Below are 26,386 nucleotides of genomic sequence, written 5' to 3'. Positions count from 1 at the left end.
AGTTGCATAGAAAATGAACATAAAATAGAATGTGAAAAGACAAGAGTTTTGGCTCAACACCATCATTCTGGAATGCACCTTAGAGTCCATGTTTAATTAAGACCTGCAAGTAAATGTTCTTTGCTGTTGTGAAATGCATCTCTTTTACTGAACAACTACTCGTAGCTGTTAAGGTATGCATTATAGAGGTCATATTTATTAGACTTTTTTGCTTCAAATAATTGTTCCTGTTACATCTCTGAATATTGACCATTACTCCTGGGACACCTTGTATGATGTACACTGGAACTGCACTATAATGCAGTCACAAATCCAGTCCACTGATAACCGTTACATGAATTGTTGTTAGATTGGGACTTGTACTGTTACCTGTGAACCACTTGTAGGCCTGTTCAGCTATTGTCTGAGCGTTCTCTTGTACGTTTGAGTTTAGACTCTTGATTAATATGATTATGTAGCACACATTACAGTTTATGAACTGCCCTTTAAAGTCATTGGAGGATCAGTTATGTAGGTCAGGAAGAAAAGTGGATCCAATACTGATCCTTGTGGGATTCCACATGTTGTGTTCCCCATTCTGAGATCAGTTATATGCCTGTGGCATCCTGTCAATGAGACATTTTGCTTTCTGTTATGAAGGTAAGGCTATCCTTACAAGAAGGATGCCATAGCATTTTAGTTTGCAGAGTAGAATCCGACGATGTCACAGTAGGTTTATATAAAAGTCTAAAATATTTTTAATTGTTCAGAAGGTATCAGAAGTGTTCCTTACATAATGGAAGCTGACACACGGTTAAGAACAAAGAAATATTTTAAAGTTTTGAGTGAACGGCATAAGATGGTAAAACTGCTAGGTGGTGTTTCTGTGTGAAAGAAAACTGCAGGGACAAAAAATGTGAAATATAATATGTCTAAGAAAATATAATTTTATGGAACTAAAATGAACTTCCTCTTAATTTTGTGTCTTTAGTAAATTTGGGGCTCAGTAAAATTGGTTTTGGAAATTGTTAATACATTTAGCATTATTATAGAAGGAAATGAGACATCGTGTGTTGCGTTTTGAGCTTGAGCATAGCTGACGTCATACTGTCAGTGTATTGATTAAGTTATACTTCCCTTTCATACAATTTATTAGAGGCACTGCTGCCAATACATTTCCCTGTACATTAAATTGGTTACTTGTTGTAAATAAGTTTTGGTAGTAAATACCTAAATCAAACTCTCACAGACATTGTCTTTTGAGCTATTAGTACACTAATGTACTGTCTGCACACTTTCACGTGGCCTGTGACCAGAGGATGCTCAGACCATAAGCTCACGATCAGCTCTCGCCATCTTGGCTGCTGGGACAAGTCCTGACTCCTTTTTCCAGAGCAGCCAGCTTACAGCTTATAAAGGAAATGAAACTTAAATGGGTGAATGTGTCGTAGAAGGAATATGACAGTTAGTAGAACGTTGCTAAGTGGACCTTGTACAGCCCCTTCGCTAAATTCACAATGGCTAATTAATGTTCTGATGCACAGTAGCATTACGTAGCTAAGGTTGGCAACAAGTGTGAACATTCAGGTGTGGCACAAAGTCAGTTGACTTCTGTTGATCACACGGGGGCCGAGAAAAAGTGCCATCAGTACTAGATTGTATACTGTAACATTTTGCATTTAGTTTCAGACAATCTCCTCCATTGACACTGGTGCTTCTTTCTCTTCCTCTCCCTATAGATTTAATGACTTATCCAAAAATATATTTTCCACACCCAATTTCTGTGCTCTTACAGGGAGTTAATGACTTGCACTAATTAGAATTGGCATATTAGTGCTCCTCGTCAACAGATTTTTCATCGCTGCGCTTTTTTCGCCGGATCATAATATATTTGCAGAAGTATCCCCGGCACCCGTCAGACTGTGTAAAGAATGTAATGATAAGTATTGAACCTGGCTTGCTTTCACCACTGTCAGTTATTATTAATCAATTTTATTTGTAGTCGGTCACAAAAGTTTGAGCAGTTAAGAGTTACCTCACCTTTGGACCATCTGCTTTCAGTGTCTTCTCTCACAGTTCACATTCGGTCTTGAGGGTGTCCGGTTGGAAGTTTACTGTCAGTCATGTGGAAACTCAAAGGAAACGAAATATCCAGGTGGGTGGCGATCTGCGAAACAGGAACGCGAGGGTGACCCGTACAGAGACAGACGCCTGTCAAAACCATTTGTAGTTGCAAAAAAATTTTGGCAAGTGTGAATGTGAGTAGAGGCTGTAGATTTCTTGGAGAAAACCGATACAACACGGTCCTCCTCCTCCTCCTCCTCCTCCTCCTCCTCCTCCTCCTCCTCCAGTTTCTGACTTGGCTTTCACCTCCCAGTGGTCTGTAACTTTGGTAAAACTTCAGTTTTGTCTGGTAAACAGCTCACACATCTTAATTTACAGGTACAAAATCGCAGAGTGGAATACCCGGCAGTGCCCTTCCAGTGTGACTCGAGCGATGAGTGGACGTACACGATGCGGCGCTCGATGCAGGAGATCGTGCCCGGGCTGTACCTGGGGCCGTACTCGGCTGCTGTGCGCTGCCGCCTCAAGGCACTGCTGGCCCACGGTGTGACGCACATTGTGTGTGTGCGCCAGGCCGTGGAGGCCCACTTCGTCCGCCCAAATTTCCCCGACCAATTCAAGTGAGTGCAGAGCAGAATTTTTTAAAAAGTATTGTTCTAAAACTTGGTACTTTTTGCGCAGTGCATTACATTTCCTGCAGTTGTTGCTGTCCGGACTACTTTTTGACTAGATTCAAAAAGTTTTTACTAGAAGCTCCTAAGGATGGCCCAGTTACTCCCCACCCCCACCTCTCTCTCTCTCTCTCTCTCTCTCTCTCTCTCTCTCTCTTTTGGGTCATTCCATGTAAAGTGGTCTAAATTTAAACAAGCTCCCTACTCAACCATTTCCAATTTTGATGTTTTTTTTTTTTTTTTTTTTTTTTTTTTTTTTTTTTTTTTTTTGTGCATATAGACCTTACATGAAGCACTGCCAAATTACAGCTGCATAAGTAATAAGGTGGGGCCACTAGCCACCTTTTCGTAAAGGTTCGTTTTTCTTATATTGCAACTGAAATAAATAAATGATCAATTTTGTTTTACCATTGTTCAGGATGTAAGAGACCTGTCGTGCTGAAACTTTGTGATCCTGTTCAACATTTTGGGTACAATGGCTTAGTTGTAGAACAAAAGGTCAAACTGTGGTAAATTTGTCATAGTGTGTTATCAAAGTGGCTCATAAATCTTGTCATACCGCAATTTGGCTATAGTTTATTGCCTTGTATCTACTGAAAGAGTAACTTTCTGAAGCTAATACTTTAGTTATCTGCAGCCTGCCAGCATGTCATAAAGCTCTGCAAATGGTACCCGGATTGCTCATATAACAACTGAGCTATCGAAGTTCAAAGTGTGCTAAAAATTTAATCATTCAATTTTGGCTCCCTTTCAAAAGGTCATATCTCAAAAGGGATCACTCAAATTTTATTTTTGTTGGCACCATTGGAAAGAGCTCACCTTGTTTTAATTTTGGAGACTTTGCATTTAAGAACAAATAAACTTGTATTTTCATTACATTAAATTTCTCGACATTGCGACTTAAATGAATAAATGATCCACTTTTATTTACCATTACTCAGGATCTGAGAGACCTGTCATGCTGAAACTTTGTGATCCTGTTCAACTTTTTTGGTGCAATATCTTAGCTGTGAAACAAGAGGTCAAACTATGGTAAATTCATCATAGTGTGCTATCAAAGTAGTCCATAAATTTTGTCGTACCAAATAAACTCACATTTGTATTACATTAAAAAAATACATCTATCAGTCATACTCTTTATGGTTCCCAAGCCAAATATTTCAGTTCTTATTAATTCATTTGCTGAAATTTGTTACTAATAGCAATTACAGTTGATTCTAACAAGCTATAATGTCGGCCCATTCTTGTTGCTGATGGAACTGGAATGACAGAAATAATGTGTTGGTTTGAAATCCAACGAGCATCCTGCCGAACTGGCCAATAGAATGAATGTGCAGGTCCATTGGGGTGCATCAAACTGACTGAAACATCATTTACTTCTTCTGAAACTTCAGACACATTACCAATCCACCATTTTCCATCATATATACAGGCAGTGTATTGGCCCGGTTGTAAGGCTGTAATATTTCTCAATGAAACTGTTGCTTGACTTTAGTCAACATTTCCCACAAAAAAAATTTTTATCATTGGATACTCTTCTAACACAAACTTTTTCATTTAATGGCACAAAATGGTGATCCTCTCTTGTTCCTGATACTGCGTGCCATTTTTGAACCTTTCTTCCTGCTCAGTTTTTCATGTTTCAATTTCTTCTTTTAACATAAATGAATTGGATTCCTCTGATATTCTTTGTACAGTATTTAAACAAATCAGTTTGTGTCAAAATCTGCTCCGCAGGTGGCTTGCTTTTGCTGCCAGGTGCTTTACAGTTCCTCCAATTCCATCACATGGAGATTTTCCATGGCTTGTAGCAGAAAAGTCCCATTCAGCTTAGATTCCAAAGTCATTTTGGTGGTACAGAGATTCAGAAAATTTTTGAAGTTTTTGTACTGTGCTGCTGACACTTGACTGAAATAGTAAATGTGTGTGATTTTTCCAAGGAGACACTTTAGATCTTCTATTAACTTCACTATAAAAGCATGTACAGCAATTGCATTATATTTCAGGCTGTAACTTATTATACAGTAGCTGATGCTGCTGATGTCCAAGTTATTTCTGAAGTACACAACAAATGGGTGTAAATTTGCTTGGCTGTTATTCCAGTGAAAACCTTGAGCTGCATCCTGGACAATGAAGGAATAATTTTCAGCAAAGTCCATTAATATGATCAGTTCAGTTGGCTTACAACTCTCTTTTATGCATTTTAGGTGCTTGCTCTGATGCTTTGCAATATGATGATGAGTGTAAAGTTTGTCAATTTTTGAAATCAGATCTTCAATAAAATCCTCAGTGATCATCTGCTTGGTTTCTAATGTATCTCTATCAGTGTGCACCCACTGTTTGGACTCAATGGTATCATCTGGATCACTGTCTTCAAAACTACTTTCTAAAAACTGTTCATATAGTTCTTTTCCCAGACAGACTTCACAACAATGAAGCATGCAGTCTTTGGATTCCAAATCACACACTGTTTTAGCAATCAGACTCTTATAATCTTCTTTAATTGGAGTGCTTGCAACCATCAGTTTCACATTTTAGTGTAAAGTGCAAACACAGACTGAATGGGTTCCTGCAGCACCCACAGTGATGCACCATTTTGGCCTCAATTTGCAAAATTTGGAAAATCCAATTTCAGGCCCATGCTGAAGTCGACGTGCAGCAAACATTTCTTTCAAATTATTCAGAAGAAGGTACTCTTGCATCAAAACTTTCTTTCCTTCTATTCTAATTGATACACAGTCTTTTTTACCTGCACAAATTTGGCTAAATTCTTCATTCGGGAAAAATGTTACCACTCTTTTACAGCATCTGGAATCCTCTTGCCATACTTCTTCTTTGACAGACATAATGCACCATTTTCTGTCGGTAACTTCGTAGCTACTTTTACCATCCTCTCTGAAACGCCAGATTCTTGCATTGTCTCATTTATAGTCCAGCTTTTTGGTACTAATGTCAGTATTTGCAATTTTTCAGGCTGCCTTGGCAATTGCAACTTCTTTCAATTTTTTTATCAGCTGCTTATAATCTTCACAATCAGGACATGTCTTGGTTGTACAAGGTGAAGATCTTTTGGGACGAATCCTCAAGCAGCAGCAGCAGCAATGTTATTCGCAATTGCCTCTTGAACTTTGCTTATTTTTTGCTGTGCACAACCTTTCACATCCCTTTTTGATACTCTCTGAAATTTTGGCGGGGAGACCCCAAAAGCAGTTACACTTGAATCGATTGATACTTCTGAATATGCTTCATCTTCTGACTGGTTTGAAGTTGACTGTGATTTTTCTACTTTCTTTGCTAAAAATTGTTTTCTGCAAGTTGGTCAGATCTTCTGACCAGGTTACACATTGCTCTTAGTCATGGCTTGCAATTGTTTTACTGTTTCCACATTGACAATCTGTAAACCCTTTTTAACAGAATGGTTCTTTGCACCAAAAGGATTACAAGTTCTCTGTAGAAAGTTTTATTTGTCCACAAGTATTGCTTTGTGATGAAAGCATATTTTTGAATTTTCAGTAAGACATATCTCACTTCTCTGGTTTATGAATTCTTGTTGCTCCACTAAAAATTCTTTGATTGGAATGAAGCCTTGTTGATGTGTGTGTCTTTTCAGATGACATGCAGAATTATCTGCAAGGCCAATGACACGTGGTACTGAAACCTCGTTGATATCCATTACACTACAATTAAATTTATGCTTCCAATTGCTGTTTGTTTCAATATTAGATAAAGTAGAAGTGGTGTATATTTCCAACTGAAAAATATTAAACAATCATAGATAATGGGAACTTCCTTGAGAATACAACAGAAAAAAAAAATAAATAACCTGATAGACATTTCTAAAGAGTCACCCCGTACCTTTAAATAATTTTTACTTACTGAAAAAAGATGTTTATCAAGTAATGTCAACACACTTTACATCATTTAAAAAGGCACACACAACATCTGAACACTCTTTACACAACAGTGTGCTTCAGACTGATTGTTGAAGCATGTTACCAAACTCCATTGTTGACACTAAACTGGTCTGTCTCCAAAATAAAAGCAACTTTTTCTGATCAGACAAGGTGAGCTCAGACAACTCTGTTATTATTTGAACAATCTGGATGTCACTTGCAGAGCTTTATGACATGCTGACAGGTTGCATATAACTATAAAGTATCAGCTTCAGAAAGTTATTCTTTCAGTAGAAACAAGGCAATAAAGTATAGTCAGAATTTAGTACGACAAGATTTATGACCCACTTTGATAGCACACTATGATGAATTTACCATAGTTTGACCTTTTGTACTACAACTAAGCTATTTTATCCAAAAAGTTGAACAGGATCACAAAGTTTTAGCACGACAGGTGTCTTAGATCCTGAAAAATGGTAAAACAAAGTTGATCATTTATTCATTTCATTTGCAATGTCAAAAAACGAGCCTTTACGAAAAGGTGGCTAGTGGCCCCACCATACTACTTATGAAGCTGTAATTTGGCAGTGCTTCATGTAAGGTCTGTATGTACGTTCTGTAAAAATTTCATTGAAATTGGAGATGACAGAGTGGGGGCCCAAGGCCACTTGACTTGGAATGACCCATTCACCTTCCCTCTCTCGCCCTCTCCCCCCAAAGCCCACTCCGATAATAAAACCTATCATTATCCCCTGAATGTAGCTTGTAAGGGAAACATGTTCCCTGAATTAACTTTACAGTGTCAGTTACTGCTCACCCTGCTTCAAAAAATCAGTAGATGTAGTTTTCCAGCTATTTGCTAGTAGATCAGTGTTCATAATTGCATTCTATGTTTGACACTTCGTAAAACACCTGATGATAGCAGAAAAAAATATAAAATATAATTGGCAGCAGCAAGAAAACCTTTCCTGAAATATAAAAATATGTTTCCATTGAATATAAAATATTGCGAAGTCTTCCTGAGCTTTTTTCTAGCCTTATGTGGAAGTGAAATTATTTGCTAAATAGAGCAGAGCGGATAGAAGATAATATGAAGCCTTGGAATCTGATGCTAGAGAAGAATGTTGCAGCTAACATGGCTATGTGGAGTGTTTATAGAACAAGTACTGAATCAAAAATAGCTTTACAGCCCAATTTAACAAAAAGAAGGGATCAGTTGTTAGGACACTCCCGAGGTGTCGAGGAATTGTCAATGTGGTGATGGAGAGGAGTGTGGGGGCTACAAATTGCAGAGGGAGACAGAGGCTTGGCTACAATAACCAGATTCAAGTGGATTTAGGTTCAGATGAAGAGGGTTGCACAGGCTAGACTAGCCGGGAGACCTACTTAGGACCAGTGTTCAGACTGGTGACAGGAACTATAATTCTCATGAAAATTAACTGAATACTCTGAATTTTGTCGCAGTGTATTAAAAACTTGAAACAGCGCTGCAGTTGATGATACAACAGTAGCTGAGTGATTAGTAGAAACACAGTGGACTGAACTTGGCTGGGCTTCCACTTGATGCTTCTTTTCTTCATTGTGCTAAGATATTTAGACTCAGTTTGTAACAATTGTGTGTTTTTCTCCATACTCCTACAAAGTTGGAAATGTGCATAGTGGAAAGAGATCACAAATATGAACAGCTGCACCACTATGGACTACAGAAGATAGGATGTGATCAGTTTCAGGAAAAGGAACAACTGAGGCTGTTTGATAATAAATGAGGGTAAGTAAAAGTTTGGAGATGAGGTGTGCTATGCTGAATTATAGAATGAAACTCCCATGTATGAAACAGCTTCAAACTTCTAATTACTTTACAAATGAGTCGGTGTATTAAATATTTGATGTTAAGCATGTTTCTACATGCATGTAAATAAGAAAAAATTTAGACAAGATTTGAAATTATGCTGAAAGTTTGTTGGAAGTCTCTTAGATGCTTGTTCTAAAACACTGGATGAATAGTGTCTGAGTAATTTGTACGTGGGTTTGTTTGTAAATAACTGTCTGCTACCAGTCATGATTTTCTTTTATTTGTGTTTTACACAGTGCATATTGGGAAATAATTTCAATTTTAGTGTGTATTTTTTTGTGTTATACTTTTTTCTCATAATGTTTTCGATGTGTGAGGTTCTGCTTTGTTTCGTTGACTTTACTGCAATATATAAAAAAATGTGTGATTTTCCGTTAGTGGTGAAATTCGGAAGAACTTTACTTGCAGTTTTCTTGTGGTCCATTTGTGTAGTCTCAAACATGTTAAATGTCACTCACAACTTTCAATGCACAGAACACACAGAGGATAACTTGACATAAATAAACAGTTACAAAGACGTTTTCAGATGTAGTTGACACAGATAATGTTACACATTCTCCAGAGATATGCTTTTGTACGGAAGGCATTTATCTTAACAATCTGGATTTGCTTATATCTATTTTACAATGGTGTTTATTTGTAATTGTTGCTACTTTTATTTAAGTGTATTGTCAAAGTATCTGAAGAAATTCACTGATTCACTTGCAAGTTTTTCGTTTGGCATTTTGACTTTGTATTTTCTGTAAATGATGATGGTGTGTGTGTGTGTGTGTGTGTGTGGGCTTTAATGTGCTCTGTGTACCTGGTGCTGAAATTTTGGCCTGTTTGTCCTCGGTAGAACTTGGAGCATTCCTGACATGTTACTTTGTATATTCCAGAGTCTGAGTATTGGTCATGATTAAATGTTATATTATGTATTAGTTTTTGTTGTTTATTTTCTGTAGAAAATCCAACTTTTACTTTGTGATTTTTTTGAGAATATTTGCTGTCTTCTGCAATATATTGCCAATGTATGGGATGCTAGATATACATTTGTTCTTGTCTTTTCCTTCTGTGGTCCACTTTGTGTTTGGATTTTTCTTCACTTTGTTTAGGACTCTCAACCATGGAAACATTATAATCATTAGCAACTGCAAACTGTTTCACTACATTTATTTCTTATTGCATGTTTTCATGGTACATAGGAATTTTAGTTGGCCTGTGTAGCATTGATCTGTATGCTGTCTGTTTATGGATGTCCAGGTGAGATGAGGTTGCGGGGACTGTGTTGTTAGTCATTTTATTTTTCCTGTAAATTTTGAATGTGCATGTGTTGTTTCTTTTAGTATTAGTGTCCAGGCAACTGATGCTTTTGTTTCAATTATGTTACATTGTAAAGGTAATTTTCTAATGTAGTTTATTGAAGCAGTTCAGAAGTACAAATCTCCTATAAAATTCTATTTTCTTTAGACAGGGTTCTTGCCTGCTAAATAACTTTTGTGTTATGTAGCATTGATCTGTATGCTGCCTGTGTTTGAATTTAATTTTGCAGCAACTACTGCATTTTTTGTTGCAACTATTATCTGTTGCAACAAAAAATGCAGCAGTTGCTGCAAAATTAAAATCAAATACAAAAGCAGCAATAGGTCACGAAGTGAGCAGGCTTCTTCAAAAAGAAACGAAGAATGATAAATTTAGATCTAAATATAGAATAAATGAGACAAAAACCCTAAAATCTGTAAATAATAAACTGAAAAACAACCAATCCATAATCACAAAATCATGCAAAAGCAGTACATGAGTTGTGACAAAAGAAAAGGAATACTTGGACAAACACAATTTATTTGATGCTAATAATACTCAACGTATTAAAAAGGCCCAATAAAACAATTCCTACATAAAATTAGTGAACAGCTAAAGAACACTAAATTTCCTAGTGACAAAAACTAAGAATAAATATCTTACTTGCATGAATCCAAAAGCACCATGCCTAAGAACACAGCCAAAGGCACACAAACAAGGTGATTCAATAGGCCCCATGGTAAACACTGTAAATAGCCCAGCATACAAACAGTCACAGAAACTGAATAACATACAGAGGAAAAATTATACATATGAAACAACAAATTCTATTAAAAATAGCTTAATGCTAGCTGAAGAAGTAAAAGGCAAGAAACTCTTCAAAGATGCTCATTTCTTATCAGTTGACATTACCAACCTTTACTCAAACATACCCAAACAAGAGCTGTAACAGGAATCCAAAAGAACCTCATGAAAAATAACAAACTTGCATACACAGAGATCATTGAATTTATGGAACTTCTCCATCTAACTCCAAATTACAAGTACTTTACCTTTAATGGCAATATTTATAAGCAACCAGATGGCCTAGCAGTGGGATCATATATGTCAGGTACAATAGCTGACACATAAACAAATCGCTTGGAACAAAGGCTACTTAGCAGTCAAGAACCCTGTTCAAAGAAAATTGAATTTTATAGCAGATTTGTAGGTGACACACTACTGTTAGTAAAGGCAATCCCACAGACATAAGACATTCTGAACTGCTTGGAACTGTAATAGTGGCAACTATTTATTTACAGCTCGTACAAAATAGATACGTGTTTCAAAGTTTTACTGACCTTCAAAGTAGTCACCAGCATTGTGTTCAACCCATCGCCAGCGATGTGGAAGTCGTAGGATACTCTTAGCAGTGCCAGTTGTGTTGACAGTTCGAGTGGCGCGATCTATAGCCCGACAAATTTGTAGCTGTTATGAAGCGAATGCCATGATTTGTTTCCTTCAGTTCAGAAACTGAGTTGAACTTATGAGGGCTTAAGTCAGGGGAGTGCTGTAGGTGGCAAAGCACGTAGCAGTCCCATCAGTCAAACAAATCAGTAACAGCTTGCACTGTACGTGTTTGAGCATTGTCCTACAAAATGATGGTCAGGTCCTACAGAAAGTGTCATCATGTCTGTCTCTAAGCTGGTCATAGGTTGTGTTCCAAAAATTAACAGCGTAGAGACAGAAGTGATGACACTTTCTACAGGACCTGACCACCATTTTGCAGGAGAATGCCCAAGCATGTACAGTACAAACTCTTACTGATTTGTTTGACTGATTGGGCTGCTAAGTGCTATACCACCTACTGCACTCCCCTGACTTAAGCCCTTGTGAGTTCAACTCGATTTCTAAACTGATAGAAACACTTCACAGCATTCTCTTCAGAACCGCTACAAATTCATCGAGCAATAAACCGCGTTGCTCAAAATGTCAACACAACTGGCACTGATAAGACTATCCTACGGCTTCCATACCGTTGGCAATGGATTATACACAATGCTGGTGACTACTTTGAAGGTCAGTAAAACTTTGAAACACACTTATTTTGTACGAGCTGCCACAATTAAAGTTCCAACCCTCGTACATAAGAAAATTAAGTTTACAGTGGAACATGAAGAAAACAAAAGCATCAGTTACATAGCCCTTAATATTAGATGAAACACTAACACATGCATGTTCAAAATTTACAGGAAAAATACAGTGACTGACACCACAATTTTCGCAACCTCATGTCACCCAAACATTCATAAACGGGCAGCATATGGATCATTGCTACATAGGACAATTAAAATATCTATGAACCAAGAAAACATGCGACAAGAAATAAAAATAGTGAAACAGATAGCAGTTGTTGATGATTATGATGCTTTCATGGTGTACACCGACCTAAACAAAGTGATCGTCATAGGCACTGAAGGCTGGCTAAAGCCGGAGGTAAGTTCAGCCAAAATTTGTGCAAAGAACCTAATGGTGTTCCGAAAGGATTGGCAAAATGCGGTTGATGGTGGCGTGTTTCTTGCTGTTAGAAGTAGTTTATCTTGTCACAAAACTGTAGTAGATAGTTCCTGTTAGTTAGTATGGGCAGAGGTCACTCTTGGCAACTTGAATAAAATAATACCGACCTCCCAATTCAGATGATACAGTTGTTGAGTTCAAAGAAAACTTGAGTTTAATTTCAAACATGTACCCAACTCATACAATTATAGTTGGTAGTAACTTTAATGTAGCCTCAATATGTGTATTGGCAAAAATACGTGTTTAAATCCAGAAGTACGCATAAAACATTATCCGAAATTGTGCTCTGCATTCTCTGAAAATTATTTTGTGCAGTTAGATCCTGACCCACATGAATAGTATTGAATATTATAGCCCCAAAATCCTCCAAAAGTAAACGAAAAATATGCCTATTCAAAAAAGCAGATAAAAATTCACTTGACACCTTCCTGAGAGACAGTCTCCACTCCTTCCAAATTAACAGTGTAAGTGCAGACCACATGTGGCTTGAATTCAAAGAAATAGTATTGGCAGCAATTGAGAGGTTTATACCAAATAAATTAACAAACAACGGAGCTAATCCTCCTTGGTACACGAAACTGACAGAACACTGTTGCAGAAACAACAAAAAAACATGCCAAACTTAAATGGACAAAAAATCTCCAACTTGGCAGGAAATCCAAAGAGATTGTGGTCATATGTGAAGTGTGCTAGTGGCAATACACAAACAATGCCTTCTCTGTGTGATAGCAATGGAAATACTACCGACAACAGTACTGCCAAAGCAGAGTTACTAAACAAAGCCTTCCAAAATTCCTTCACCAAGGAAGACAAAATAAGTATTCCAGATTTTGAATCACCCCCCAGCTGCAAACATGAGTAATAGAACCCAGTACATTATCCTCGATGGTGAGTGTTCATCGGAGGTGAGGGTATCATCTGGAGTGCCCCAGTGAAGTGTGGCAGGTCCGCTGTTGTTTTCTATCTACATAAATGATCTTTTGTATAGGGTGGATAGCAATGTGTGGCTGTTTGCTGATGATGGTGTGGTGTACGGGAAGGTGTCGTCGTTTAGTGACTGTAGAAGGATACAAGATGACTTGGACAGGATTTGTGAGTGGTGTAAAGAATGGCAGCTAACTCCAAACATAGATAAATGTAAATTAATTCAGATGAATAGGAAAAAGAATCCCGTAATGTTTGAATACTCCATTAGTAGTGTAGCGCTTGACACAGTCACATCGATTAAATATTTGGGCGTAACATTGCAGAGTGATATGAAGTGGAACAAGCATGTAATGGCAATTGTGGCAAAGGCAGATAGTCGTCTTCGGTTCGTTGGTAGAATTTTGGGAAGATGTGGTTCATCTGTAAAGGAGACCGCTTATAAAACACTAATACGCCCTATTCTTGAGTACTGCTCGAGCGTTTGGGATCCCTATCAGGTTGGATTGAGGGAGGACATACAAGCAATACAGTAGAAATACAGTAGAAGAAGAATAGGTAGCTTTGAGGGATGAAATAGTGAAGACAGCAGAGGATCAAGTAGGTAAAAAGATGAGGGCTAGTAGAAATCCATGGGTAACGGAAGAGATACTGAATTTATTTGATGAAAGGAGAAAACACAAAAATGCAGTAAATGAAGCAGGCAAAAAGGAATACAAACATCTCAAAATGAGAAGAAGGGATAGGTTAGTAGGACATATTCTGAGGCATCAAGGGATCACCAGTTTAGTACTGGAAGGCGGGGTGGAGGGTAAAAATCGTAGAGGGAGACCAAGAGATGAATACACTAAGCAGATTCAGAAGGATGTAGTTTGCAGTAGGTACTGGGAGATGAAGCAGCTTGCACACGATAGAGTAGCGTGGAGAGCTGCGTGGAGACCACAACAACAACAACATAGAAGTAATTCTGAGGCGGGCTGCTAGATTTGTTACTGGTAGGTTTGATCATCACGCGAGTGTTACGGAAATGCTTCAGGAACTCGGGTGGGAGTCTCTAGAGGAAAGGAGGCGTTCTTTTCATGAATCGCTACTGAGGAAATTTAGAGAACCAGCATTTGAGGCTGACTGCAGTACAATTTTACTGCCGCCAACTTACATTTCGCGGAAAGACCAAAAAGATAAGAGAGATTAGGGCTCGTACAGAGGCATATAGGCAGTCATTTTTCCCTCGTTCTGTTTGGGAGTGGGACAAGGAGAGAAGATGCTAGTTGTGGTATGAGGTACCCTCCGCTACGCACTGTATGGTGGATTGCGGAGAATGTATGTAGATGTAGATGTAGAACATAGAAATTGATAACCTTTGAGTAGTGAAGCAACTTAAGGCACTTAATAAAAGCAAGTCTTTCGGTCCAGACTGTATACCAGTTAGGTTCCTTTTAGAGAATGCTTTTACAATTGCTCCATAATTAACAATGATATACAACTGTTCACTCGATGAAAGATCCATACCCAAAGACTGGAAAGTTGCACAGATCATACTAAATTACAGGCCCATAACATCAGCATCGAAATGCAGCAGGATTTTGGAACATATATTGTATTCAAACATTACGCATTACGTCAAAGAGAAAAATTGATTGACACACAGTCAACACAGATTCAGAAAACATTGTTCTTGTGAAACACAACTAGCTCTTTAATCACACTAAGTGCTAAGTGCTATTGACAAGGGCTTTCAAATTGATTCTGTATTTCTAGATTTCCAGAAAGCTTTTGACACTGCACCACACAAGTGGCTTGTAGTGAAATTGTGTGCTAACGGAATATCATCTGTTATGTGACTGGATTTGTGGTTTCCTGCCAGAGATCACAGTTCATCGTAATTGATGGAAATTCATCAAGTGAAACAGAAGTGATTTTTGACGTTCCCCAAGGTAGTGTTATAGGCACTTTACTGTTCCATATCTACAGGGTGGTCCATTGATTGTGACCGGGCCAAATATCTCACGAAATAAGCGTCAAATGAAAAAACTACAAAAGAACGAAACTTGTGTAGCTTGATGGTGGAGACCAGATGGCGCTATGGTTGGCCCACTAGATGGCGCTGCCATAGGTCAAACGCATATCAACTGCATTTTTAAAAAATAGGAACCCCCATTTTTTATTAAATATTCGTGTAGTGCGTAAAGAAATATGAATGTTTTAGTTGAACCACTTTTTTCGTTTTGTGATAGATGGCTCTGTAATAGTCACAAACGTATAAGTACACTATCAATGGATCACCCTGTATAATAACGATTTAGGAGACAATCTGAGCAGCCTTCTTGGGTTACTTGCAGATGATTCTGTTGTTTATTGACTGGTAAAGTCGTAAGAAGATAAAAACAAATTGCAAGCTGATTTAGAAAAGACATCTGTATAGTGCAAAAATTTGCAATTGACCCTAAATAACAAAAAGTATGAGGTCATCCACATGAGTGCTAAAAGGAATCCATTAAACTTCGATTACACGATAAATCGATCAAATCTAAAGGCCATAAATTCAACTAAATACCTAGGAGTTAAAATTACAAACAACTTAAATTGGAAGAGACGCACAGAAAATGTTATGAGGAAGCCTAACCAAAGATTGCTCTTTATTGGCTGGACCATTAGAAAATGTAACAGCTCCACGAAAGAGAGTACCTACACACACTTGTCCATCATCTTTTAGAATACTGCTGCACAGTGTGGGATCCGTACCAGACAGGACAGTACATCGAGAAAGTTCAAAGAAGGGCAGCACGTTTTGTATTATCGCGAAGTAGGGGAGAGTGTGTCACTGAAATGATACAGGATTTGGGTGAACATAATTAAAACAAAGGCGTTTTTTGCTGCGGCAGAATCTTCTCACGAACCTTCAGTACCAGCTTTCTCCTCTGAATGTGAGAATATTTTGTTGATGACAACCTACGTAGGGAGAAATCATCATTATAATAAAATAGGGAAGATCAGAGCTCGCACGGAAAAATATAGGTGTTCGTTTTTTCCACACACCGTTTGTGACTGGAATAATAGTTTTATTGTGAAGGATGGTTCGATGAACCCTCTGCCAGGCACATAAATGCGATTTGAGAGTACCCATGTAGATTTAGAAGAAAAACCCAAACACAAAGTGCACCACAGAGGGAAAAGACAAGAACAAATGTATGTCTAGAATCCCATACATTGGCAATATATTGCAGAAGATAGGAGATATTCTCAAAAAATCACTAAGTAAAAGTTGGATTTTCTACAGAAAATAAACAACAAAAACTAATACATAATATAACATTTAATCATGACCAATACTCAGACTCTGGAATATACAAAGTAACATGTCAGGAATGCTCCAAGTTCTACCGAGGACAAACAGGCCAAAATTTCAGCACCAGGTACACAGAGCACATTAAACCCCCCCCCCCCCACACACACACACACACACACACACACACACACACACAACATCATCATCATCATCATCATCAGAAACATCTACAGACATATACAACACAGGACACCCATTTGGGAAAGTAGAGCAAAATGTCAAAGTACTCCATCAACCACAAATAAAGGGCATGAAATGGATTTGCTAGAAGAACTGGAGATATGTACTCATTACAGAAAATACGAAGACAAAATCCTAAACGAAAAACTTGCAAGTGAATCGGTGAATTTCTTCAGATACTTTGACAATACACTTAAATAAAAGTAGCAACAATTACAAATAAACACCATTGTAAAATAGATATAAGCAAATCCAGATTGTTAAGATAAATGCCTTCCGTACAAAAGCATATCTCTGGAGAATGTGTAACATTATCTGTGTCAACTACATCTGAAAACGTCTTTGTAACTGTTTATTTATGTCAAGTTATCCTCTGTGTGTTCTGTGCATTGAAAGTTGTGAGTGACATTTAACATGTTTGAGACTCTACACAAATGGACCACAAAAAAACTGCAAGTAAAGTTCTTCCGAATTTCACCACTAACTGAAAATCACACATTTTTGTATATATATTGCAGTAAAGTCAATGAGACAAAGCAGAACCTCACATATCGAAAACATTATGAGAAAAAAGTATAATACAAAGAAATACACACTTTAAAGTTGATATCATTTCCCGATATGCGCTGTGTAAAACACAAATAAAAACCTCCTGCTACCATTGTTTCCACAGTCACAGGCTTTCAAGAAAACCGTTTATTTATTATTTATTTATTGAAGTTTTCCTCTATACAAAGGTTTTTCTCCAACGTAACAAATACCATGAAATTATTACATCTGTCACATGAGATCTTAATTTATCTCCTGAGAATGTACCTCCAGGTGTTCCGATCTTGTATATCTTCCTCCTCTCCTCAAAGTCGTCTCATTGTTAATCGTACATTTTGGAGCTAGGTGATCGTAGGGCATCCTCCTCTCTGCTTTGCTTCTAGTTCCCATTCCAGGATCATTTTTGTAATTCTGGCTTCCTCCATTCTACTTACATGCCTGTACCATTGTAACTTCCGTCTGTCCATCACGTCGTATATTCTTTCTCTTACTTCCATTCTCTTTACTATTTCGTGGTTTTACACTCTCTTTTCTAGAAATTCTTGCTGCTCTTCTGCAGAAGTCTGTTTCTACTGCTTGCCGTCTTTTTAGGTGTTTCAGATTAGTAGTCAAAGTCTTCACTCCATACATAACTGCACACCCCAGCATCGATTTATATATGATTTTTTTTATTTGGTTTCTTACATTTCTGCTCTGTAAGACAATCGAGCATCCAAATGACGTTTCTTCCACTGCTAATTCTTTTGTTAATTTCTACTTCTGATTTTCCCTCCAACTCTAAAATGGATCCCAAATAACAGAGTATTGACCTTCATAATTTTCTTTCCTCCTATTTATATGTCGCCTGAATCTTTAGTGAGGTATTCTGTTTTCTGGTAATTAATCTTCGATCCGCAGTTTCTGTATTCCATTGCTAACTGGTTACATATATAATTTGCATCCTCCCCATCTTGTGTTAACTTGATCATCAGCAAATAATAGGTGATGTATATAAGCTCGATCTTTAATTTCTAGCCCCATGCCATTCCATTTATGAGACCGTGTCTTAAGACTGTTATCTATATAGATTTTAAATAATGTTGGTGACACGGGGCAGCCTTGTAACAGACTCTTGCTTGTTCTAAATTTCCATGAAAGTTACCAATTTTCACTCGACGTATTGTTTTAATTAAAGGACTCTGTTTGCCAAATCTAATGCTCTCCAAAGTAGTTTCCTTGGAACATTGTCATATGCTTTTTCTAAATCTATGAAATTAATCCTGTGGTTTTTTTTATTATTTTCCCTATGTTTCTATAAGATCTGACATAATGTGAAAATATGGTCTATGCATGATCTACCAGTTGGTAGAAAACCATTTATAATGGGCGAAATCTGATAATTTTTACATAATAAGTTATGTTGTTTTATGACGTATACATACTTCCTTACAGTAGTACTTGTCTCAGGACACAGCATTTCCAATTTTTGTATTTGGGCAAGAATTGTATGAAACATTGAATATCAAGTTTTTTTGTCCCTCGAAGCAGTTAGAGAGGTAATCTGGAATTGGGCCTGTGAACCTTGAACTAGTTTAGCCATTTAGTAATGTAAATAATAGCCAGAAGAATTGTGACTGTTAAGCTGGCGAGTCAGGCAGAAGCGATCGGTGCAGATCTGGTGATGGAGCATGATATTTCACAATTTACTGGAAGCCCTGACTGTTTGCTATCAGCTTTTGCAAACTTTCTTGTTGCTGCAAGACAGTTTTCTTGTGGTTTTGAAAACTCTAAGTCAGAAATTCATTTGAAGTCAGTAAAAATAGTGATCAGGGAACTCCAGTAATGTGAGAAACATCTGTTTACACCTCACAGATGCTGCTCCCTTCATCAGGTAAGTGGATGTAAGTGTGAAATACTGAAAAATGATGCCAGGCAGTTTCTGTGATACCGACTCTCAGCCTGGTGACAAAATTTGGTTTTAGCTCTACGGGAAACTGAATGTCAGGCAGTCACCAGTGAAAGGGTAATAACTGGAAGGCATCAGAAAGAGACTAGTTGGGGCTTTCTTCCAGCAAAGAGGGGACTGTTCAAATGTTACCAGAGGGGAAGAGGCAGAGCAGTGTCAGTGCACGGCCGTAAGATACTCTATGCTTTGTCGAAGTTTCTCTCAAACTTTGAGAAAATCAGCCCAAAATCATACAAGGTGTACAACTTTGGTTCTGCCTTTTTTTCCCCAACATTTGAGGCTTTAATGAAACAAATTGGTTACACATGTATCATTCAAAGTATTTTCTATCGATGGCAACTACTTTCTCCCATCTTTCAGGCAGCGTACAAATCCCATCGAAAAAATTGTTCATGTTTTGAAGCGATCCATGAATCGATCCAATTTGTAACTTCTTCATGAGATCGGAAGTGTTGATCAGCCAGGCCATGCGCCAATGATCTGATCAGGTGATAGTCAGAGGGAGCAGTGTCTGGAGAATTTGGCGGGTGGGGTAGGACTTACCATTTTAGCGTTTCCAAGTATGTTTTGACCTCTTTTGCAGCGTGGGGTCGAGCATTGTCGTGCTGCAAAATCACTTTATCGTGCCTCTCTCTGTATTGCGGCCGTTTGTCTTTTAATGCTCTGCTCAAACGCATTAATTGTGTTCGATGATGAGCACCTGTGATTGTTTCACTCGGTTTCAACACCTCATAGTACACGATGCTGAGCTGGTCCCACCAAATGCAGAGCATGATTTTGGAGCCACGAATATTCGGAACCCCCCCCCCCCCCCCCACACACACACACACACAAATGCTGTTCAACGTCTCTTGGCTTCAGCTCAGACGGGACCCAAGTTCCTTCTTTCTGAACCATGCCTATAGTCTTGAGACATTTCAAAATGGCTCACTGTGTCACTCCCACTAATCGTGCCAATTCTTCTCTAGTTTGACGCGAGTCTTCACTCGGCAATGTCTCCAATTCTACATCTTTGAAAACATTCTCTCTTCCACCACTATGCCGGTCTACGATGTTAAAATCACCGTTTTTGAAGCGTAGAAAACAATCGCAACACGTTTTTTCGCTAGTTGTGTCCTTACCGTACCTACTTGAGAGCATTCGATGAGACTCAGACACTGTTTTCTTCATATTGAAACAAAACAGTAACACCTCCCTCAAATTATGAGAATTAGGTCCGTAAACTGACATTTTCAATCGAGAACAGCCTTACGATACGGACACAAATCGACTAATGTTTGAATGAGGTTATGTTGACGGAAGTCCAGGTTAACTGCCCGACATCTGCAATCTGTTTCTTTCGACCGCTAATTACCGTCGTCGCCACCTCTCAGCAAACGGCAGAAGCAAAGTTGTACACCTCGTATTTCTCACAGTTGCCTAGCACTCGGACTCCGCATCCACGTGCACAGCCGATCTTATTGTTTCAGGTTAAGAGTTCTCGGAAGTTGCACTCAAGACTTGCCATTCCCTACAGACAAAAATGTGCGAATGAAGAGGGCTCTGTACTCGAGAGAGATTTATCTCTTGAGGTGCCAGAAGAAAAGTTGCAGAAAGGCTAGTTTTAAACTAGACCTAAAGAATTAAAAGTGTGTGTGGAATTTGTGGAGAGCAATTTGGGAGGACTGTTGTGTCGAGTCCCTAAAGTCTCGACACAATGAGTGGCTAGGTGCACGCGAAACTAACGCAGACGGGCGTGAATTCTGAAACAGGATACTGGATGAAAACTATAAAGAAAAGAACGTATTGGGTAGATTACTTAACTTTTAATGATGTTCTTCTTGTTGAAATACATCTCGTGAGTAGTAGTAAGCAATTAGCACTGATACAAATGGCGCCTTGCTAGGTAGTAGCTATGGACTAAGCTGAAGGCTATTTAATCTGTCTCTCGGCACATGAGAGGAAAACTAGGTACGTCTGGTCGCAAGCTATGTCGTCCGTACAACTGGGGCGAGGTCAAGTCCGTGTCTTGTGACCTGCCATGTGGTGGCGCTAGGTTTGCGATTACACAGTGGCGACACGCGGGTCCGACATGTACTACAGGACCGCGGCCGATTTAAGTTACCACCTAGCAAGTGTGGTGTCTAGCGGTGACACCACAAGGACAGTGAAAGATTTGTACTTTCCGTATACCATATATTTGCGACTTTTGTCGTGACCTTCAAATTGTGTAGTAAGAATGGAATTGAAAGCTGTTCCGTGTCTGTTTACAGGTATTTGGTGCTCGACATAGCGGATTCGCCTAACGAGAATATAATACAGCACTTTGGCACAGTGCGACAGTTTATTGACGAAGGACTGAATGCCGGAGGGAAGGTGCTGGTGCACGGGAATGCCGGCATATCGAGGTCTGCAGCTCTTGTGCTCGCCTATGTCATGGAGAAGTATGGACTCAGCTGCAGGTTTGTGTCATCTTTACAAAGCACGACTACAGAACTCGGGTTATTAAATAGCTCTCGCTTAGAGCTGCAGAAAGTAACTACATACAACTAGGAGGTCACTGACGTATCCTGTGATGGAGTTTGTGAAGACTGAATGTGAAACATCAGAATTTGCCATCAGCAGTGTACAATAGTCATGAGGGATTGGAATGTGGTTATATGGGAAGGAGTACAAGAAAGTGTTACAGGAGAATATCGGCTTGCTAGTAGGAATGAGAGAGGAGAAAGACTACTCGAGTTCCGCAATAAATTTCAGATTGTAATAGCAAATACTGTGCTCGAGAATCGCAAGAGGAGGTGGTATACTTGGAAAAGGCTGGGAGATACAGGGAGATTTCAGTTAGATTGCGTCATGGACAGGTAGAGATTGTGAAATTAGATATTGTATTGTAAGACATACCCAGGAGCAGATATAGACTTGGATCACAATTTAGTAGTGATGAACAGTAGGCTGAAGTCTAAGAGACTAGTCAGGAAGAAGCAATGTGCAAAGAAGGAATGAAAAGATAGGCTTGAAGTTCTCTGAGGCTAAAGATATTACGATAATGAATAGCTTGGTAGCAGTTCAATTGAAGAGGAATGGTCATCCCTAGAAAGGTTATCCACAGAAGTTGAAAGAAAAATGTAGGTACAAAGAAGATAACTGTGAGGAAACCATGGGCAACAGAAGAAACACTTCAGATGAGCAACAAACGAAGAAAGTACAAAAATGTTCAGGGAAGTTCAAGAATACTGAGATATTTCATTTAGGAATGTAATAAATTGGAAGTGCTGGGAAGCTAAGGTGAAATGTCTGCGTGCAAAATATGAAGAAATCTTTTAAGAAATGTTTGTTGGAAGGACAGATTCAGCATACAGGAAAGTTAAAAGCAAGGATGGTAACATTAAAAGTGCAATAGGAATTCCACTGTTAAATGCAGAAGAGCGTGTGTGTAGGTGGAAAGAGTACATTGAATGCTGGTATGAAAAAGAGGACTTGTCTGATGATGTGTTAGAAGAAAGAAGAGTGAATGTGGAAGAGATAGGGGATCCAGTATTCTTTAGAATGTAAAAGAGCTTTGGAAGACTTAAGATGAAGTAAGGCAGAAGGTATAAATAACATTCCATCAGAATTTCTAAAATCGTTGGGGAGGTGACAACAAAACGACTCATCACATTGGTGAGTAGAATGTATGAGACTGGTGATACACCATCAGACTTTTGGGGAAAGATCATCCGTTCAATTCTGAAGATAGAAAGAGCTGAAAGTGCGAGAATTATCACAAAATCAGTTTAACAGATCGTTCACCCAAGTTGATGACAAGAATAATACACAAAAGACTGGAAAAGAAATTTGAAGATCTTTTAGTGATGATCAGTTTGTCTTTAGGAAAGGTAAAGACACAGGCACCAGAAAGACATTTCTGATATTGTGGTTGATAATGGATAAGTCAAAACAAGGCCCCAGTAGTAGACAACATTCCGTTAGAACTACTTCTGAGCCTTGACAAAACTCTACCATCTGGTGAGCAAGATGTATGAGACAGGTGAAATACCCTCAGACTTCAAGAAGAATATAATAATTCCAATCCGAAAGAAAGCAGGGGTTGACAGACGTGAAAATTACTGAACTATCGGTTTAATAAGCCATGGCTGCAAAATACTAACACAAATTCTTTACAGATGAATGGAAAAACTGGTAGAAGCCGACCTCGGGGAAGATCAGTTTGGATTCAGTAGAAATGTTAGAACGCGTGAGGCAATACTGACCCTAAGACTTATCTTAGAAAATAGATTAAGGAAAGACAAACCTACATTTATTGAATTTGTAGGCTTAGAGGAAGCTTTTGACAATGTTGACTGGAATATTCTCTTTCAAATTCTGAAGTTGGCAGGGGTAAAATACAGGGAGCGAAAGGCTATTTACAATTTGTACAGAAACCAGATGGCAGTTATAAGAGTCGAGGGACATGAAAGGGAAGCAGTGGTTGAGAAGGGAGTGAGACAGGGTTGTAGCCTCTCCCCGATGCTATTCAATCTGTATATTGAGCAAGCAGTAAAGGAAACAAAAGAAAAGTTCGGAGCAGGTATTAAAATCCATGGAGAAGAAATAAAAACTTTGAGGTTCGCCGATGACATTGTAATTCTGCCAGAGACAGCAAAGGATCTGGAACAGCAGTTGAATTGAATGCGCAGTGTATTGAAAGGAGTATATAAGATGAATGTGAACAAAAGCAAAACGAGGATAATGGAATGTAGTCGAATTAAATTGGGTGATGCTGTGGGTATTAGATTAGGAAATGAGACACAGTAGTGAATGAGTTTTGCTGTTTGGGGAGCAAAATAACTGATAATCGTCAAAGTAGAGGGGGTATAAAATTTAGAGTGGCAATGACAAGGAAAGCGTTTCTGAAGAAGAGAAATTTGTTAACATCGAGTATAGATTTAAATGTCAGGAAGTGGTTTCTGAAAGTATTTGTACGGAGTGTAGCCATGTATGGAAGTGAAACATGGACGATAAATAGTTTAGACAAAAAGATAATAGAAGCTTTTGAAATATGATGCTACAGAAGAATGCTGAAGATTAGATGGGTAGATCACATAACTAATGAGGAGGTATTGAATAGAATTGGAGAGAAGAGAAATTTGTGGCACAACTTGACTATAATAAGGGATCGGTTGGTAGGACATTTTCTGATGCATCAGGGGATCACCAATTTAGTATTGGACAGCAGCGCGGAGGTTAAAAATCTTAGAGGGAGATCAAGAGATGAATACACTAAACAGATTCAGAAGGATGTAGGTTGCAGTAGGTACTGGGAGATGAAAAAGCTTGCACAGGATAGAGTAGCATGGAGAGCTGCATCAAACCAGTCTCTGGACTGAAGACCACAACAACAACAATGGAAGCAAGATTGAAGAAAAATAAAGACATGTTCATAGGGTTTGTTGACTTGGCAAAAGTATTTGAGAATGTAAATTGTGCATTGAATTTCATTTCACATGGAGCAAAAGCCAAACTGTGTCAAATACAGTCAAGTACGATCATAAGGATACATTTATGCTTTATTACAAGCACATAGATTGAGCAATAATGTGAGGCAACAGCTTTACCAGCGCATTTAGATTGGACAGCACTAACCTGCAATGATGTGAGCAGTTGCAGTTCAGGCATAGAGAGAGAGAGATGAGCAGAGAAACAATATAACTTTGGATGTTATTTAATTTTTAAAGAGAATGAAGTAATATTTGGTAAAACTCCAGTAATACCGCACGCTTCTCGGATGACCAGTCGAGAAGCATAAAATGTCCCCTAACATAGTATTCTAATTACAAACAAGGATGGTGAAAATTCCCAACTTAAACACAGGATAATTTTTCTGAGCAAGCTGTGTGTCATGCAAAGGCATACTGCAGGGATTCATTGTATTGTAGAATATTTAAGCCACCTGAAGATGACAGACAGACAGACAGTCAGTCAGTCAGTCATGTAATTCTTCTGAGCAAGGTATGTATGGTGCAAAAACATACTCTAGGGATTTCACTGTATTGTTGAATACTGAAGCCACTGAATGTATTAATGATAGTCATTCATGTGGTAATCTCTTAGTTCCTTTCTTATCCAACTCCAAGAAATACATTTCAGTTCTGAAATGTCATCTACCACATTGATAATGAGTCAATCAACAACAGAAGCCACAAAGCCAGCCAGGCGCCACATTTTCTCGTCCTTTTTTATGACATGCTATTCTATATCCTTCTAGCATTCGGTAGTGGCACATGAAAAATCTGCATGCCTTAGTTCCAGTATGCCTGGCAGCTGAACAGTCTTGTTATTTTCCGCAGCAAATCTCTTAACTTGGCTCCAGATCAGTTCCATTGGATTCATGTTGTAATGGTACAGTGCCAAATGTAAAAATGCAGCATGTATGCTGTGTTTGATGCTGTGAAAATGATTGTTTTCATGTTTCTACAACACTGATCCGTATGGTTCGTGTGTGCAACTAAATCTGTGGTATTAAACAATGGACATAATCCAAATGTAGAGTGTTTGGTTTTTCGTTTTTGTCCTAAAAATTAAATTGTTGTGTTTTATTAATTTAAACTACATTTTTGACAAAATATTGATTGTTAAGAATGTATATTTGAAATGGGAAACAGGAATTTTGCATGCAATATGTAATTAGAAAGAAGAGTATGTGCATTATTCATAAAAAATGATGATGAATTTTACAGTTACTAGGTGTAGGTATTTCAAATTGAATGTAACAAAGGGACGACCAGGACAAGATTTGAACCAGTGATCCATGAACTGCACCAGATTATCAGTCTTCTACATTACAGATTCCGCTATACATCCAAAGTGTATTTGTATCTGAAGTGTATCAAATACAGTCCCTCAGAAAATTTCATAGCCATTTTGTCCCCCTTCTGTAAATGTATGAAAAACCTTGAGAACAACCTATTTCTCGGGACTTTTTAACCATGTTCCACATGTGTGTTTCACTAAAGAGCAGGAAGCAGCCTTAGTCTTTTTTATACTGTGTATTAACAGTGCAATAATTAGACCACAACAGTACAGAGACTCTGACTGTACCTGATTTTTTAAGTAAAAACTACATAACTAAAATGTAAGAAAAATGTTGATAGGTGTTAATACATTAAAATATCTTAAAAGTTTCATTTA

The 26,386-nt window shown here is 38.3% G+C and overlaps 1 protein-coding gene across 2 annotated transcripts in view; it reads left to right on the top strand.

Annotated features, from left to right (window-relative positions):
- The window catches only part of LOC126210486 (serine/threonine/tyrosine-interacting protein-like), a 77,428-nt gene that overhangs the window by 26,928 nt on the left and 24,114 nt on the right, over positions 1-26,386 (top strand). For both annotated transcript variants that reach the window (XM_049939718.1, XM_049939719.1), the window contains exons 2-3: positions 2,422-2,663; positions 21,493-21,681. In XM_049939718.1, coding sequence (XP_049795675.1) covers positions 2,422-2,663; positions 21,493-21,681 — 431 coding nt within the window. The remainder of the gene's footprint in view (positions 1-2,421; positions 2,664-21,492; positions 21,682-26,386) is intronic.

This window comes from Schistocerca nitens, chromosome 10, assembly GCF_023898315.1.
Source record: "Schistocerca nitens isolate TAMUIC-IGC-003100 chromosome 10, iqSchNite1.1, whole genome shotgun sequence".
Taxonomy (NCBI): Eukaryota; Metazoa; Arthropoda; class Insecta; order Orthoptera; family Acrididae; genus Schistocerca; species Schistocerca nitens.
This window is presented reverse-complemented; position numbering and strand designations above follow the sequence as displayed.